Source organism: Berghia stephanieae, chromosome 7 (assembly GCF_034508935.2).
Source record: "Berghia stephanieae isolate SIO BIC M18660-M18661 chromosome 7, UCSD_Bste_1.3, whole genome shotgun sequence".
NCBI lineage: Eukaryota > Metazoa > Mollusca > Gastropoda > Nudibranchia > Aeolidiidae > Berghia > Berghia stephanieae.
In genome coordinates this window covers 60,595,853-60,613,806 of record NC_088366.1, presented here as the reverse complement: position 1 = coordinate 60,613,806, position 17,954 = coordinate 60,595,853, and the positions used below count along the sequence as shown (strand labels likewise).

The 17,954-nt window shown below is 38.4% G+C and overlaps 1 protein-coding gene across 1 annotated transcript in view; it reads right to left on the bottom strand.

Annotated features, from left to right (window-relative positions):
- LOC144976602 (uncharacterized) overlaps nt 1-7,779 on the bottom strand; it is a 71,308-nt gene extending 63,529 nt beyond the window's left edge. The window contains exons 1-2 of the mRNA XM_078920897.1: nt 4,970-7,779; nt 850-1,105 (exon numbers count right to left, since the gene is read on the bottom strand). Coding sequence (XP_078777023.1) covers nt 850-1,105; nt 4,970-6,677 — 1,964 coding nt within the window. The 5' untranslated portion in view covers nt 6,678-7,779. The remainder of the gene's footprint in view (nt 1-849; nt 1,106-4,969) is intronic.
- Between the last annotated feature and the right edge of the window lie 10,175 nt (nt 7,780-17,954).

Here is a 17,954-nt window from a genome sequence, read left to right as displayed (position 1 = left end):
AGCCGCAGAGCGGCGCCGCAAAGTGAGCTAGGGCGAGGTGACTTGTTCAAGGCCACACAACGCAGCGGCGGGTGATTGAACTCGGTACCTTTCGGGTAGGAAGCAAAGACCGTACCGCTGAGCCCCGCTGCTCCCTACAAAGAGATAAATCAATCAATCAATCGATAAATCAATAATTATATAAATAAAGTAAAAATAAATCGATAAATAAATGTAGAAGGAAAAAAAACCAGTCATTCAAACCACTAGGCCCATGGCGCCGGAGTTTATTCAGCTACCCTTTGGATAGGACGCTGGTCTTTCGCAAAGTACTTCTAATTTTAACTATACATTTAGTTATTGACTCATTTAGGCACCTCAAGATTTTGGAATTAAAAAATAAAGTTTCATGATTAAGAGCTAGGTATAAGTAAGTTTTTAGTGCATTGTTCACCCTGTCTGAAGACCGGTTTGTGGAAGATGATCAATGTACTTCTTTAAGGTTTATTTACACCCCCTTTCCCCCCCCCCCCCAACACCTCTCTTTCCCAAAGTTTACGAAGAAGCAAATTTATCTCTCTCTCTCTCTCTCTCTCTCTCTCTCTCTCTCTCTCTCTCTCTTCTTTCTCACTTTCTGTGGGCTTGTGAGTATGTGTGTGTGTGTATGTGTGTGTGCGCGCGCGCGCGTGTGTGTGTGTGTTAGAAAGGGAGATAGAATGAGAGAGGGAGAGAAAGAGGAAGCGAGAGAGCGAGACAGACACACACACACACACACACACACACACAGAGAGAGAGAGAGAGAGAGAGAGAGAGAGAGAGAGAGAGAGAGAGAGAGGTGTAATTGTAACAATAATATCGCTGGTAACCAACCCGGTAGAAGCGTCCAGTTCTTTGGCTATTCCCTGATTCAGGTCACTGGTACTCCACATCGACGCCGTGCTGAGGAGACCCGGGCTGGGCATCGGACCGGAAATACCACCATAGTTTCCGCCACCGTGAACACTTCCGGGTAAGTCATCAATGCTGAGGGAGGCCAGTTTGTGACGTATTTTCCGTCCTGTGGCATTGTGGGATAGGTTCGACTCTTTAGAAGACGTGGAGGAAGTAAAGCTCGATCGTCGTTTACCTGAAAAACAAAACAAGGAATCGAAAGTTGGATATTGAAGAAGAAAAAAGATATCAAAAATAGTGCGGCTATGTGGTCTAGTGGTATGACACTCGCTTTCGGATCGGAAGGTCCTGGGTTTAAGTCTCGCGCTCGGCGCATAGTTGAGTCGTTGGAAAAGGCTCTTTACTCACTTTCTCTCACCGTACTCAGGTGTATAATGAGTACCTGGTCGTTAACAGCGTTGTCTTTGTCCGAAAAATTGTAATATCGTCTAACAGGCGGCATGTCCCGTCCTACATGTTAAATGTTGCTGTTGAACAGTGACCCCTTGTAAAGCGCTTAGAGTACATTTAGTGGATATTGCGCTATATAAAGCTCAATAACAAAATAACAAAAATATTTTGACTGAAATGACTTGGTTCACAGAGAACTTTTTATTTATATCACAGTGAACTTTTATGACACCGCTGGGGTTTCAAGGAACTTTTCATGAAACGATTTAGTTCACAGAGATTTTTTTATGAGACGATTTTGTTCACATGTAACTTTTTATGAAACGATTTTGTTCACATATAACTTTTTATGAAACGATTTTGTTCACATGTAACTTTTTATGAAACGATTTAGTTCACAGAGATTTTTTTATGAAACGATTTAGTTAACGGAAAACTTTTTATGAAACGATTTTGTTCACAGAGAACTTTTATGAAACGATTTTTGTTCACATGTAACTTTTTATGAAACGACTTTGTTCACATAGGCATTGTTGTGAATACGATATCATTTTTAAAAAATGAATCTGCGCGACATTTTTAACTACTAATAAAAACTAAACAAACGAATGTTTTGCTGGGGATCTCACTTGAATGACTTGGCATCAAGACGATGATGAATTTACATATAGAGCTTAATAATTAATAAATTGACAAGTGATGAAAATCAGTAAAGAAGTGTAACGTTTTTTTACTACTTTTGTATCTTATCATCATCGATATAAATACGTGACTTCTCAACCAACTTCTCTGGGCAGGATTTTCAAGTAGTTTCGAGAAAGCACCATTCTAATTTGTGGTGATCTATTTTAAGAACTGATGGAAAACCATAAATATGTCACAGAGTATCCATTCAATTAATCCCAATCTCCTTCTTCTCTCCTTCTTCTCTTACCCTCCCCCCCCCCCCTCCTCATACTTTCCCTTCTTCTTCCAACCAATTCATTTTGTAGTGGTTCCTTGTGTGCAGGGAATCTACCTACGGTTTACAAAGTCAATCTGATAGGGTGGGTAGGTGGGTGGGTGAATGGATAGAGAGCTACGTGAATATAATGATAGATGGATGGATAAATAGATAGATAGATAGATAGATAGATAAATAAATAGATAGATAGATAGATAGATGGATGGATAAATATTTAGTTAGATAGATAGATAGATAGATAAGATAGATAGATAGATAGATAGATAGATAGATAGATTGATAGATAGCCAGATATATAGATATATAAATAGATATATAGATAGATATATAGATTGATTGACAGATAGATAGATAGATAGATAGATAGATAGATAGATAGATAGATAGATAGATAGATAGATAGATATATATATAAATAGATATATAGATAGATATATAGATTGATTGACAGATAGATAGATAGATAGATAGATAGATAGATAGATAGGTAGATAGATAGATAGATAGATAGATAGATAGATAGATAGATAGATAGATAGATAGTGAGATAGATAGATAGTTAAGATTTTCACGGCGCTTGCAACACATTAAGGTCATATCAGCGCCAGTAAAAAGGAAGAAAATAGGATACTAAAAAGTTTTAGAATTACAATTAAAGCATCCAAGAATAAGGCAGACAAAGGGGAATTGGTTCAAATAGGGAACATATGTAGATTCCAAGAGCACACTACCAAAGTACTCAGTTTGAGATCACGATCACCTGAAAGTCTCATCCAGACACAAGCACAGGTCCTCACATGTTTACAAATCATTTATAATACATAAACAAAACATAATACAGTGCATAGGAGAGAAAAAGAAAGAAAGAAAGAGAGAGAGAGAGAAAGAGAGAGAGAGAGAGAGAGATAGAGAGAGAGAGAGAGATGAGATGAGAGAGAAAGAGAGAGAGAGAGAGAGAGATAGAGAGAGAGAGAGATATGATTTACAAGGAAAATAATATCATCTCCCAAAACTAACTACATTTGACTGTTTCCCTCCCAGCCAGGGTAACCGGCCAGGGCCAGGACAAAACCAAGTAATCTCATTCCAAGACCAAGACAGAAAGCGTGTTGGAAAACAGACATAGGGGGATTGAAGACACAGTATGTACATCCCTGCCCATTATGGGAGGTCATGAATCCCACCCAGTTTCCTGAAGATAGCGAATGCTTGAAACAACATATAGGTAGGTAGGTAGTTAGATAGATAGATAGATAGATAGGTACATAAATAGATATATATGTAAATAAATAGATAAATAGAGAGGTAGATAGATATATATTTAGATAGGACTCTATCTATCTATCTATCTATCTATCTATCTATCTATTTATCTTTATATCTATCTATCTATCTATCTATCTATCTATCTATCTATCTGTCTGTCTGTTTGTCTGTCTGTCTGTCTGTTTGTCTATCTATCTATCTATCTATCTATCTATCTATCTATCTATCTATCTATCTATCTATCTATCTATCTATCTATCTATCTATCTATCTATCTAACTATCTAAGGGCGACAATCCAATTTTAAAACTTTGCATCGAGAAGTCACAGACAGAGTAGATCGGGTTAATTCCCCTCCTACATATCTTATTCCCTCACCGAATAGCCTTCATGAACTGACATCAAATTAATGAATATATAAATACATAAATAATATTTTTAAAATTGAATAAGAAGCAAATATTTATAAATACTTGGCCAGGAAATTATTTTTTATGTATCAATCTATAAAATTGCTCCCCGTCTTGTTGAAAAATCTAAACCTGAGACTTCATTCCGATCGGTCTCTTAGGCTGAAACGGTGAAAATGGAAAGGCTTCGAATTGAAACAGTACAAAGAATGGGCGTTTAAGGTACAAACTCTTCTTCAGTGGAACGATAAACACACACACAACACACACATATACACACACAGAAATAGATAGAAGAGAGAGAGAGAGAGAGAGAGAGAGAGAGAGAGAGAGAGAGAGAGAGAGAGAGAGAGAGAGAGAGAGAGAGAAAGAAAGGGTGACTCCCATACTGGGCAGGAGTTCACTTACTGTGTCTCCTATCAAATCTGTTTTCTGAGTTTGCTTCTATATCTTTGTCTTGCGACTTCAGAAAACCAGTAGGAAGGGAAATAACCCTACTGAACCTTATACTAGTCATGGTTTTTTTTAATGAGGTTATTGCCCTTTACTTTACGTCTTTGGCAAGGGGCTGGAACTGCAGTACAGATAGCATGGAATTCAAAATACACACTGATCACTATTTTTTTTTTTCATTGAACGTTGCCAGTTTGGAAAATCCCTGACAACCTCAACTATTTTGACTTAAAGAAGAATTTATGATCTACAATTTTGCATGTAAAAGGCAATGCTGCTGCTGTAGTAGTAGTAGTAGTAGTAGTAGTAGTAGTAGTAGTAGTAGTAGTAGTAGTAGTAGTAGTAGTAGTAGTAGTAGTAGTAGTAGTTGTAGCAGTGATAATATTAGTAGTAGTAGTAGTTGTAGTAGTAGTAGTATGTAGTAGTTGTAGTAGTGGTAGTAGTAGTAGTAGTAGTAGTAGTAGTAGTGGTAGTTGTAGTAGTAGTAGTAGTAGTAGTAGTAGTAGTAGTAGTAGTAGTAGTAGTAGTAGTAGTAGTAGTAGTAGTAGTTACCTACCAGACAGAGCACTGAGCGCCGGCGAGTGGAGACCGTTTCCCCTCTCACGTGACAGCAACGGGCAGTTGGAGTCACATATATCGTCGTCAAAACCCCAATCATCATCGTCGTTATCCTCTTCATTGTAGTAGCTAAGAATCATATTACTATCATCACAAAAACCACCAAAGGCGGGTTGAAAATCGGACTTCTCGACACCGCAAAGTAGAGAATCTTCATTATTCTTATTGTCAAATACTCCGATATCAAAATTGGAATCGTCCGATTCAACACGATCTCTGCTAGTTCCGTCCAATCTTTCTCTAATTCTTCCCCCATCTCCTGGAAAACGTTCCCGACTCTTTCCAAATCCAGTTCCTTTCTCTCCATCCTCTCTCTGAATCTCTTTTTCAAAGTCACTTTCCTTTCTCTGATCCGGAGTGCAGTACGTTACCCCTTTCTTTCTTTTCCCGATCCACGCAGCACCCCAAGGAGTCGCAATGACCCTACCTTGACCTCCTCTTTTATCCGAGTTATTTATACCAATGTCAACGGCTTTTGGCCGGTCACCGTGGTAACTATTAGCGCTACCCACGCTTCCACTTCTAATTTCACCCTCTCGAATTTCACGGTGTTGAAGATGCAGATGCTGACGATGATACTGTCCTTTTTGAGATTTTCCACGTAGACTACAATCAGAAAACCCCGAAATTAGCCCCAATTCACTGTCATCAACGCTTGTATTGAAACCAAATCTCTTCACTTTGAAATCAGATTGAAATAGACCCAGTGCAGTCTGCTTAAATCCATGGCGCTGTTCTCGATCGCCCTCATTGCCTTTAACGTCGCGGGTAGATGTACTTATCCTCTTCTGCTCCTCTTTTCTTGCTTTATAGAAATCAGCAAGACCAAAATTTGACCTAAATTCAGCTTTGGCAATTGTTTGATCTTCCGGCAATCGGTAAATTCCTAAACTAAAATCTAAGTCGTCATCGGTTTGGCTGAGAAGAATGTCCTCTTCTGTGTTGCAGTTGTCGGTGTCCCAGTCTTCATCCTCATCGTCCTCCTGAGGTAGAGGTTTGAAGGTGTTTTTCTGCTTCCAACCCATTTTCTTGGACGAAGAAAAGTTCTTTCGGCTCATCTCGGTGGTGAAAGCCGCTCTGGTAGGAGGATTGGAGTTGTGGGCCGGGTAGACCCGTTTGAGGGAGTCTGACGTTTTGGAAGCGAGGGTGAGAAGCGTTTTGGACTGGTGGATGGTCTTTGGTGATTGTAGCAGTTTGGGAGTTGTGGTTAGATCTGTGATGGTTGTGGTGGGTATGTCTCCAATTTTTATAAAACTGGTACTGTTGTCTTCTTTGTTGTGTTGTAAGCTGTTTGATTCGCTGTATTTGTTGTCGAGGACTTTTGTGGTGGCAAAATTGGTCTCCGGAATAAAGCTGGGGTTTATTGTATTTATAAGAGTAATGAAAGTTTCTCTGTTTTCGTTGTGATCGTAACTGGCAGTATTTCCTTTTGTATGCAAAGGGTTTGATGGATGTGTATGGGCAAGGGTGATGCTTTGTGGTGAATGATCGCTGGTTACCTTGGTGAAGGAATTGTCGCTGGAAGAAAGGGGGGTATAATTTGTTTTCCTTTTGCTGTTGCTGTTGTTGTTGCTGCTGCTGCTGTTGATGGGTATGCTGCTGTCTGTCAAAGGTTGCCATACCTTAAAGAGCCGGTTCCAAACCATTTATCCTGTCATGCCATGGGCGAGCGCTGCCCATACACACCACCCCTTCAATCTATCTACGACTGATGCTATTGGAGTTTTGTGTTTTACTGTGCCATCCGGTTGTGCTGGATAAATAAGCAGATCTAATAATGACTGATGTTGTTTATTTTGCAGGTTGCTTAGATTATTTATGAAGAAAGTTGTTATGGAATAATGATTTCATGGATAGAAAGTAAGATTTAAGTAACGAGGCTGCTGCTGAGTTGCAATTCTCACAGAAGTTCTAAGTTTAAGGAATGAAGATCACTTTATCTAAATCAGTATGAAAAACCATTGTAATTGAACAAATAAAATACGTGTGTCATGGAGAAGCATGAGGCTGTTACTGCTGGTGATGGGGTTGGTGGGCGGTTTGTTGTGTGAAATTAATGTATATAATGTACACACAAAGTAAGTCACTATGGGTTTAGGAGTTGGTCTGCAATACACACGAGTCCGAAACTGCCGTTTTAGACACAGTATGTGCTATAATAGGGTTAACATTGCACATACTGTGTTTTTAAAAACAACGGCAGAATATTGAGTCTTCTAGTCTAACAAAGCCGATGTTCACCCCGGTTTCTGTAGTGTGCCAGAAGGTGTAACAAATCATTTATTGTAACCATCATGTCAGGACAATGTCGTGATGAAAATCTTTCAGCTACCATTTAATTTTGCTCTTATAAGGCACAGATCACAGAATCATATATCATTTTTCGATATATTATTGTTGAGGAATTGTTTGAAGGTCGAGGATTTTTCTTGTTTCCGTTGTTGGTTGACAAAGGAATGTTTAATAATTACTTGTTATCCTTTGGAAAGGGCCGATGGCAAACAGGAAATTTGATTTAATCCATGATTCTTAATACGAACAAAGTATTGTCAACTCAACAAATCATTCGCGAGCATAATTTTAATTCACGAAACATAATTTAGCGATGTAAACACAATCGTTCAAACAACCCTGGGACGTAATAATAGTACTAAAGTCCCTGCTGTTTGTCAGTGAGCTACCACTGTTTTAATCACAACACAGTTCATTGTTATTACAAAGGTAGGGACTAAAATGTAACAAAAACATCTAAAATGTAACAAAAACATCTAAAATGTGACAAAAACATATAAAATGTAACAAAAACAACTAAAATGTAACAAAAACATCTAAAATGTAACAAAAACATCTAAAATGTAACAAAAACATCAGGGAAATTAACCCTCTTCTTACCAGCCATTTTTAGAATTTCCCCCTAAAATTCACACCCATCCGACACAAAAATAAACTTTTCTTACTCTAACAAAAAAAGTAACAATTGCATTCTATACAGAATATTGTTCAGCAAACTGAGATCTACATCACAATGTTGAGTATTTATAGCTGTAATCAAAGCATTTCTTTAAATGTTGTGATGTACAAGAGAAATCAGAAATAGAAAATTGTTGATTGTGTCGTAACGAATGTGACGAGTTTCCTATGGTTGGTAAGGAGAGGGTTAAACGAGGCATGATAATGAGATTTGACCAGTTAACTGCCGTACTCCGGAGAAACACGTATTTAAAAATGTGGTCAGAGAAACGTCCTTCAAATATCGATCGATTTAAATGATCCTCATCTTGACAAAAAGAATTCTCAAACCTGGGACTTCAGTGAAGGCCCGCATTTTAACAACGTTTTTTTTTCAGAGTATGATAGAAGTGGCTATAATATATAATGACTTTTTGGTTCAATTATTGTGGTGCTAGTGGTGGTTGAGGTAGTGGTGGTGGTGATTGCTGAGGCTATGATGGTGATGGAGATGTTGTTGATGATGATGATGATGATGATGATGATGATGATGATGATGATGATGATGATGATGATTAAGGCGATGCTTAAGACGATGAAGAAGATGATGATGATGATGATGAAGATGATGATGATGATGATGATGATGATGATGATGATGATGATGATGATGATGATGATGATGATGATGAAGGCGATGCTCAAGACGATGAAGATGATGATGATGATGATGAAGATGAAGATGATGATGACGTTGATGGTGGTGGTGGTTGTGGTTGAGGTTGTGGTGGTGGTGGTGATGGTGGTGATGGTGGTGGCAGTCGTGATGGTGGTGGTGATTGTGTTGGTAGTGATTGTGTTAACAGTGATCCTCAACGTAATGGTGGTGATTAATGGAGCTCATAAAAATTCCTATTTGTTCACCTCCCTCTCCCCCCTCCCGCCCCCCTCTCTCTCTCTCTCTCTCTCTCTCTCTCTCTCTCTCTCTCTGTATCTTGTCGCCAATTTTTCAATTACAAAGAGCGGAGTTGGACAGAATAAATAATTTATTTTCGTGGCTTTTAATTAATCTTGGAAAACAAACAAACAGGCAGATAGAAGTGGATTTCAGCATCCATATTGACAGCCTGGGCCCAGTGTTCCATTCACTGACGATTGCTTTTCAACTGAGTGTATTGTACGCCTCAGGGTGTACCGATTAAAAAAAAAAGAAGTGTAGGCTACACCTTTGATAGGGTGTACTGGTTGGGGGTGGGGGGCGGAAAGGGGGGGGGGGGGATAGCATACTGGTTTAAAACAATACAGTCACTCTACAAAAACAACTTCATAAAATATAATATATAATGGATACACTATGAGTGGATTTTGGTATCATTTGTATTTTTTCCCCCATTACGATCGGTGCCCTACTACTACTACTGCTACTGCTACTACTACTACTACTACTACTACTCCTACTCCTACTACTACTACTACTACTGCTTCTTCTACTATTACCACTACTGCTTCTACTACTACTACTACTTCTACACTAACTACTACTAACACAACAACACACAACAACAACACAACAACAACAACAACAACAACAACACAACAACAACAACAACAACAACAACAACAACAACAACAACAACAACAACAACAACAACAACAACAACAACAACAACAACAACAACAACAACAACAACAACAACAACACAACAACAACAAACAACAACAACAACAACAACAACAACAACAACAACAACAACAACAACAACAACAACAACAACAACAACAACAACAACAACAACAACAACAAAACAATAATAATAATAATAATAATAATAATAATAATAATAATAATAATAATAAAAATAATGTAATCTATTTATAAAGCGCTTGTCCTATACAATATTATAGCTCTAGGTGCACAATATATACGACAGGCAATAATATATATATATATATATATATATATATATATATATATATATATATATATATATATATATATAATATAATTTTTGTCTACAAGCTTTTGAGTAAAAATTGAAATTGTGTAGGGTTAACAATCACTAGAACGTCGACAGACTGGCCGTTTTCTACTTTCATTCATACTGAACCAGAATGCCGTTTCCAAAGTTTTTAGTATATTATCATATCAAAATTTCATCATCTATCTACATACATATTCAAAAGCAATTAAATATACACCTGTTACACGCACAAACATATTGTACACGCACACGCGAGGGCAAGCGTATACTACAACATGCATCTTCACGTGCATTTTACATGTTATGTGACTCACACAGTGACAACAATAAATTGTATTATGTCGGGATTAACTATCTACATCCGAACTTCCAAAATTTTCCTGAATATTTCAAGCAGCGGTCCCTAATGAAATTTTGAACCGTCTTGCTGTGCACCAATTTAATTAAAATTTCGATAGACCAGTGGATTCGGTGCGCGCTTTCAGAAAAAAGCTAATTTCACTCAAAAGCAATCAGCTTATTTAACAATTAATTTAGGATTTTGTCATTAAAGAAATGAATGGAAATTATTATCAGGTGTCTTAATTTTTTTTTATCAATCATAGTAAAATTTCCAACCTTTTATTGCATTAAATCGTCCTAAAAAAAAAAGAAAAAAAAGGAGTCTTTCAGAGGCATTCGGCCCATGGTTCCGCGTAACCTCTGTAGTGTTATGATAGAACGTCTGACCGGTAATGAGGGGTTTGATCCCTCGTCGAGGCAGGTTGATTGTTTTTTGTTTTTTTTTTAATGTTTTTTTTTCTTGTATTTTTCTTTCTTGCTTTTTTCCCGGCTCTGATTTATTCCGTTTTCTTTTCAGATCCTTATCCTGCAGCAGTGTCCGCTCTCGAATTTGTTATTTTAAATTGTTTGAAGTATGAAAAACAAATAATATTACTCTCCTAGAGGAATGCATGTGTGACTCGGAGGCTCAAAGGCGTGGTGTCACGTCTGGCCATGAAAGTAAAGAAATATTAAGCGAGATCAGTGGCTGGATGGGAGACAGTAATCGTAAAAAAAATATCTGGTTTTGACGTTGAATCCTTAGGTAAGACACTTAAAACATCTCCCCCCCCCCCACTCGACTCAGGTGTTAATGAGTGCCAGGCAGTGACGGATATTGTGAGAGCTGTCTGTACAGAAAGACGCTTAACAGGCAATTGGCGCTGTACAAAATGGAAATAAGGTTCTATATGGCCTGTTGACGGAATAAAAGCGCATGGGGCATGGTTAATCCGTAAAAATGCTCTGTATATATAATATGTTCGTATCTATTTATATTGTTTCATTTTATATTTTTTTTACGCATATATTAGACGTAAAGCTTAAAATCACATTTTTACCACCAGGTAGGTCATTACATTTTATCGTTTTGAGGTGTTTTGCCACATATAAACAGACACACACACATACACACACACACACACTCTCTCACTCACACGCACACATATAAAATTTGAACATTTATATAGCGCAATGTCCACTAAACATTCCCAAATTCTTTACGCAGGGTCCCTAGCCACACAGCAACATTTTACATGTAGGATTAAACATGACGCCTATTAGGCGATATTACATTTTTTTTTTGTTCCGATAGATACAAGTCTGTTAGCGGCCAGGAACGTCTTTTACACCTGAGTACGGTCAGAGAATGTGAGTAAAAAGCCTATTCCAAGGTGTCAAATAAGCAACGCTCGGAGAGGGGCACTCGAACCTTGAAACTACAGGTCCGAATACAAGTGCCATACCACAAGACAACATAGCAGCATCTTCTTATGGTTCGCACACTACTATGTTATGACGATCGACCCAATCAGCCAAGTCCGATCCGCATTCGTGCACCGTCGCAAACCCGCCCGGTAGCATCGTCACAACACACCGTTCAACTAGATGCTCTGCCGTTTCGGGTTCTTGCCCACATCGGGTAGGACAGGTGGAAAGTCCCCACTGATGAAGCGCCTACTTTGCAGTGGGGCAGCGCCTCGACCGAAGCCGATGCGCAGCCATTCACTGTCTCCTCTTACTGGTATCGAAGCCTGGCAACCTAGACAACATAGCCGCACGACATACACACATACATACACACATCTAATTCGTCCAAATGAATGAGTCGATGACATAAGAACTGACATGATTAGATTAGAAAGGATAGCAGGATTACACCCCCCCCCCACCCAACCACCCACCACCCTCCCCTCATCCCATTCCCTTCCCCCACCAAACCAACCGCAAACCAAATCCGATCGGCGGACATGTTGAATGGGGGGGTTGTCGGGAACCGGAAATGGAGAATATTTCATTATCATGCTAATCGACGCCTGGCGTGTGAACGTGTTGGAAATGGCGGGAGCCAGTCAGAAGCCAGATGATGATGATCACGGGTGTTGGGAGTCTTCGGTGCGGCTATGTGGTCCTGCGGTATGACACTCGCTTCTGGATCGGAAGGTCCTGGGTTCGAGCCTAGCATAGTTCGAGCATAGTTGAGTTTTTGAAAAAAAACCTCTTTACTCACATTCTCTCACCGTACTCATGTGTAAAATGAGTACCTTGCCCGTGAACAGCGTTATCTCTGTCAGAAAAAAAATTGTAATATCGCTTATCAGGCGTTTTGGCTCGTTCTACATGTTACGTGTTGCAGTTGGTCAGGGACACTTTGTAAAGCGCTTTGAGCACATTTAGTGGATATTGTTCTAAATAAAAGCTCTAGCTTTTTATTTTTATATATAAAAAAAAATATTTATTCGATGTTTAAAAAGCAAATAATGTGCTTGTAGTAAAGACCACAGCTTAGCCCTTTCCTTACCATTTTCATTCACACCCACCCAACACAAAAAGAGACATTTCTTACTTAAACAGAAAAGCAACAAGCACATTCTATACATAATATTGTTCGACAATATGAACTTTATTACAGAATGTCAAGTTTTTACAGCTATGGCTAAAAAAAATGAAATCTGGATGAGAAAAGTGACGGTTTGAATCGTAACAAATGTGACCATTTTCCAATAGATAGAATGCGGTTGGCCAAGGAGTTCACAACATTGCCATCCGGAAGTATAACGGACCAACACACAAATTCTGTGTAACCATGAACTTTTATAGTCTGGTTAATACAGTTTAGTGAGAACAACTCACAAACGCGGATGGCAAAAACAATAACAAAGGCCTGAGTGACGTCATCTGCATACTATCTATAGGTGGTAAGGAGAGGGTTAATTCTTTCGGTTGAGTGTGGAACCAAAATGGCGTTGCTAGGCAAGTGTGACGTCACACTTTTGTCCCTATTATTATCTAATCTCCAGCATAACGGACAAGGAATTAACCCAATTTTCATATCTATTAATTTATTACTATAAATTCTTTTTCTGACACCCAATCATTATTCCTGGCCTAATACCGCTTGGGACGATGGGTCACATTTAATTTTCTGTTTATGAATTTTGACGGTTTTAGAGTAGGCCACTCTTAATTCGGCGATAGTATTTTTATTTTATTTTTTTGTTGACTATAAATTTTCAAATATAATTTCTGGCTAAATTTTTTTTTAAATATGTGTTTTGTCAATGTACGGCAAAAACTTTTAACAATTGGATTCAGTAGTCTGATGTCACGCCTCCCGGCAACGGCGGCCATCTTGGTTCTAAACAAAGAAAATCATTACTACTTTTATTCTTCAAGCTGGCTAGAACTTCTCATATATCTTGTGATCAGAATGTGTAAAAGTCAAAATATGATCAGATTTATAATGTTTTTTCCCCTTTGGAAATGCTTTTATGCTCGCCGGAGAAATATTTCATAAGGGCGTCCGCCATTGTTCCGATAGTTTAGAGCCAGTTGCTAAGTTACCATGCATCATTACGAGGGAAGTGACGTTACGACTGTTGAAGAGTATTTCCTCTGTTGCTACCAACCAAGTATTAATTCCTTTGACATTTAATTTGATCTTCGCCTGGTCTGAATCCAATCAAACCATGAATGCAGTTCCTGTTTGACTCAAATTCAATTGCAATACGTAGGCAGGAGTGACAACATTGTTATATAGATAGTATGCGCTTGGCTAAGAAGCTCACAACATTGCCATCCGGAAGTATAACGGACCAAAACACAAAACTTTGTGTAACCATGAACCTTTATAGTCTGGTCAATACAGTTTCCTGAAAATTACTCATAAACGTGGATGGCAAAAATCAATAACAAGAACCTGAGTGACGTATCTTCAATCTATCTTTAGCCTGACACTAACCAAAAAATGACGTCAAAATGCCAGTCTTTTGCTACAAAAGATAACAAACTGTGAGTTGTATTCAATAGTTCAACCAATGAAATAACTTGTTTCCATGAGCTCTACTAACGACAACTCACTAGACGCTACACAAACCTTAAAAATGACGTCAAACTGTCAGTCCTAGAGGGTTTTAGTGTGAGGCTATAAAATGTTAACGATGGCTACGATGTGACCCACCGTCTCCGGGCGGTGGTATATCGGGATAGACTAGGTGCTGGAAATTGTGTTTACAGCCACAAAATATGTCCTCCCATAGTGGACAGGGAGGTACGTACTGTGTCTTCAATCCCCGAATATCTGTTTTCCAACATGCTTTCTGTCTTTGTCTTGGAATGAGATTACATTTTCTTCCTTTTTACTGGCGCTGATATGACCTAAGTGTGTTGCAAGCGCCGTAAAACCCTTAAAAAAAAAAACAAAAAAAAACAACAAAAAAACAAAAAACAAAAACTAAATATGAAACTTGGGGTCGAGCTGTATTCGCTAAGGTGGAGGTTAATAATATACCATTCTTACACTCTTGTTTTTTTTTTTTTTTTGGAATTCCCGACATGTTTCCCCAGCCGCTGCACGAGCTTGCGAGTGTGTGTTGGAAACATTGTTTGTTTGTTTGTTTAATCCTCTTCGGGCCTTGAGGCACATAGGGCATCCACCAGACATCTCCATTTTTTGCGATCGGCTGCTTTTGCGGTGGCTGTATTCCAGGACAGGCCTGCTTCCTTTAATTCTTTCTCCACGGTCCTTCGCAGGTTTCTCTGGTCTTCCCCGCTTTCTCTTCCTATCTGCTGTCCAGTACAAGGCTGTCTTGGGAAGTGACCCTTTTTCCATTCTGGCCACATGACCCAGCCACGCCATCTTCTTCTTTTTATTTGGCTTTCAATGCTAGTGGAGTCAGCTTTCTTTAATAGATCCACTGTTCTTATTTTGTAGGCCAAAATAAATTAAAATTCTTTTTAAACACTTGTTCTGAAAGTCTTCTAGTTTCTGTATTAAGGAGGATGTCATTTTCCAGCTTTCAGTGTTGGAAACATAGTATGTGTTATTGCACGATACAAATATAACGAGTTTATTAAATACAAAGAAATGAAAGAATACGTTTATTATACCCTTCCAAGTAAGATTAATAGATCTCAGTTCCAGAGCGTATTATGGTGTTGCATCAGGGGCATTAACTCTGCAGTTACAAGAAACAGAATAGCATAATTTGTCATATTTCGTCAGAGGCTTAACCAGTTGACTCCCAACAATATATGGGAAAAAGACGTATTGAAAAATTTGGCCAATAAGACTCGTCCTTCGATCAAATATCGCTCGCTTTAAATAACTCCCATCTTGGCAAATCATTTCAAACCTGGGACCTCGCATGGTCTTACTTAAAAAGCCCCAGGTTTGAGATTTTTTTTTTTTTTTTTTTTTGTTTCCACAGGGTCTATAAATCGGTCGATATTAACATGATGAATTTGTCTGAAAAATCTTTTAAATTCGTGCCTTTCCAGATAATAACCGTTAACTTACTAATCCGATTATTGTGTGGTCGGTAAGCTAATGAAATGAATTTGTCAATGATTTTTGAACCAACAGCCAGGGATGAACATTATGTCATAAATATTATGAATCGGTTTCCTTGACCTGAACCTAGCTGTATGAACAGTTTTGGGGGAAAATCAGGATAAGAAGCAAGTCAGAAATTGAATCAAGGCTTTCAAGAAAGATCAAGACAGATGCCAATTGGATTAAATAGTCTGATGTCACGTCGCCCAGCAACGGCAGCCATCGTGGTTCTAAACAAAGAAAATTGGTACTTTTTATTGTTCATGCTGGCTAGAACTTTTCATATGCCATGTGATCAGAATGTGTAAAAGTTTAGTAAAAAAAGTAAAAAAATTAGATTTATATTTTTTTTTCATCTGGATACGCTTTTATGCTCGTCGGAGAAATATTTCATAAGGGCGTTCGCCATTGTTCCGATAGTTTAGAGCCAGTTACTAAGTTACTATACGTCAAACGAGGGAAGTGACGTCACGACTATTGAAGAGTATTGCAGACAAAATTAATTTTTAAAAAATATTTAGACCAGAAACCCTCGACATTCACCAATAGGGGAGAGAAATCGTGACGTCATACCTTGAGCTTTTATATAGCGTAATATCTACTCAATGTGCTCAAAGCGCTTTACAAAGGGTCCCTGACCAACAGAGTTGTCGTACAGTGAGGTCGCGGGTTCAAATCCCCATCACCACCGCGAAATTTTTATTCTCTATTGTCTTCTGGCATTTTCCTACTTACTTCATCTCATGTTACCAACATAAGTGCCTGCTCCACTCACTTTTCTGAATCAAAAATTCACCCCATAAACCGGAGCATACTCAATGTCTCAATTGTTTCTGTTATATGTTTGTGTTGAGAATATTGGCTATTAAGCTTACTAACTTCGCGGCGGTTGTGTGTGTTGGACCCGCGATCTCAAGTAGTCGGGAAGAGATAGCTCTAATAATAAAGAACGAAACATGACGCCCGTTAGGCGATATTACAATTTTTATCGGACAGAGACAACGCTGTTAACGGCCAGCCAGGTACTCATTTTACACCAGAGTACGGTGAGAGAATGTGAGTAAAGAGCCTTTTCCAAGGACTCAACTATGTGCCGAGCGAAGCCTGAACCCAGGACATTCCGATCCGAAAGCGAGTGTCATAACACTAGACCACACATTGCCGCACAAATAAGGCAGAGAAATCGTGACGTCACACCTTCTACTCCTTCAGTTCCAAACTCTTTGAAAGTGCGTATGGAACCAGTCTTTCGGAGGACTGATAACGGATAGGTTACATAGTATTATTGAATCAAAAGGTTTCATTCACCAGACCGGACTGACCATGTGACGTGACGGGAACGAAGAAGAAGAAGAAGAAGAAGAAGAATCAAAAGGTAAATGTTGCTGCTCAAAGCTCGAAGAAATAAATAACAATGTTAAATCGAATGTAAGCTTCAATAATTTAATTACAAATACAGATAAAATGGACGTTTCGGGTTTCCCCTTTATCAACAAAACAGGATGAATGAAACACTACAGATGAATGAGATAATGGGGTAGTGGCGTTGTTAAGATGAATAAACAAAAACACTGATCAATGTTTTTGTTTATTCATCTTAACAACGCCACTACCACATTATCTCATTCATCTGTATTGTTCATTCCATTTTATCTGTTTTCGTAATTAAATTGAAGCTTACATTCATTTCCATATTGTTATTTATTGAATAATAAGGTGCCATTGCTATTTTAGTAGAAGATTCTTAGGATTACGGGGCGTAAAAGATCGGGGATGGATGGTCTTCATTGACGTCAAACATATATTAAGATTAGATAATAAGATGCCTTCCCTGGGAAACCATAATATTAATTACATAAGGTACGTATTCAGTCCTCTGGAAGAGGGGTTTTACACTTTCAATGAGATTGGAACCAGTTTTTGACATCACTCTTTTGTTCCCTATAAGACATCATTCATCTCGTATCTTGTCAAATTACCTTGCAATCTGAAGAATCCGTAAAATTAGAAACCTTATCCCAACGAAAAACATAATAAATATGATCATGTTTTGACTTTTATACATTCTGATCACATGACATATGAAAAGTTCTCGCCAGCATGAAGAATAAAAAGTA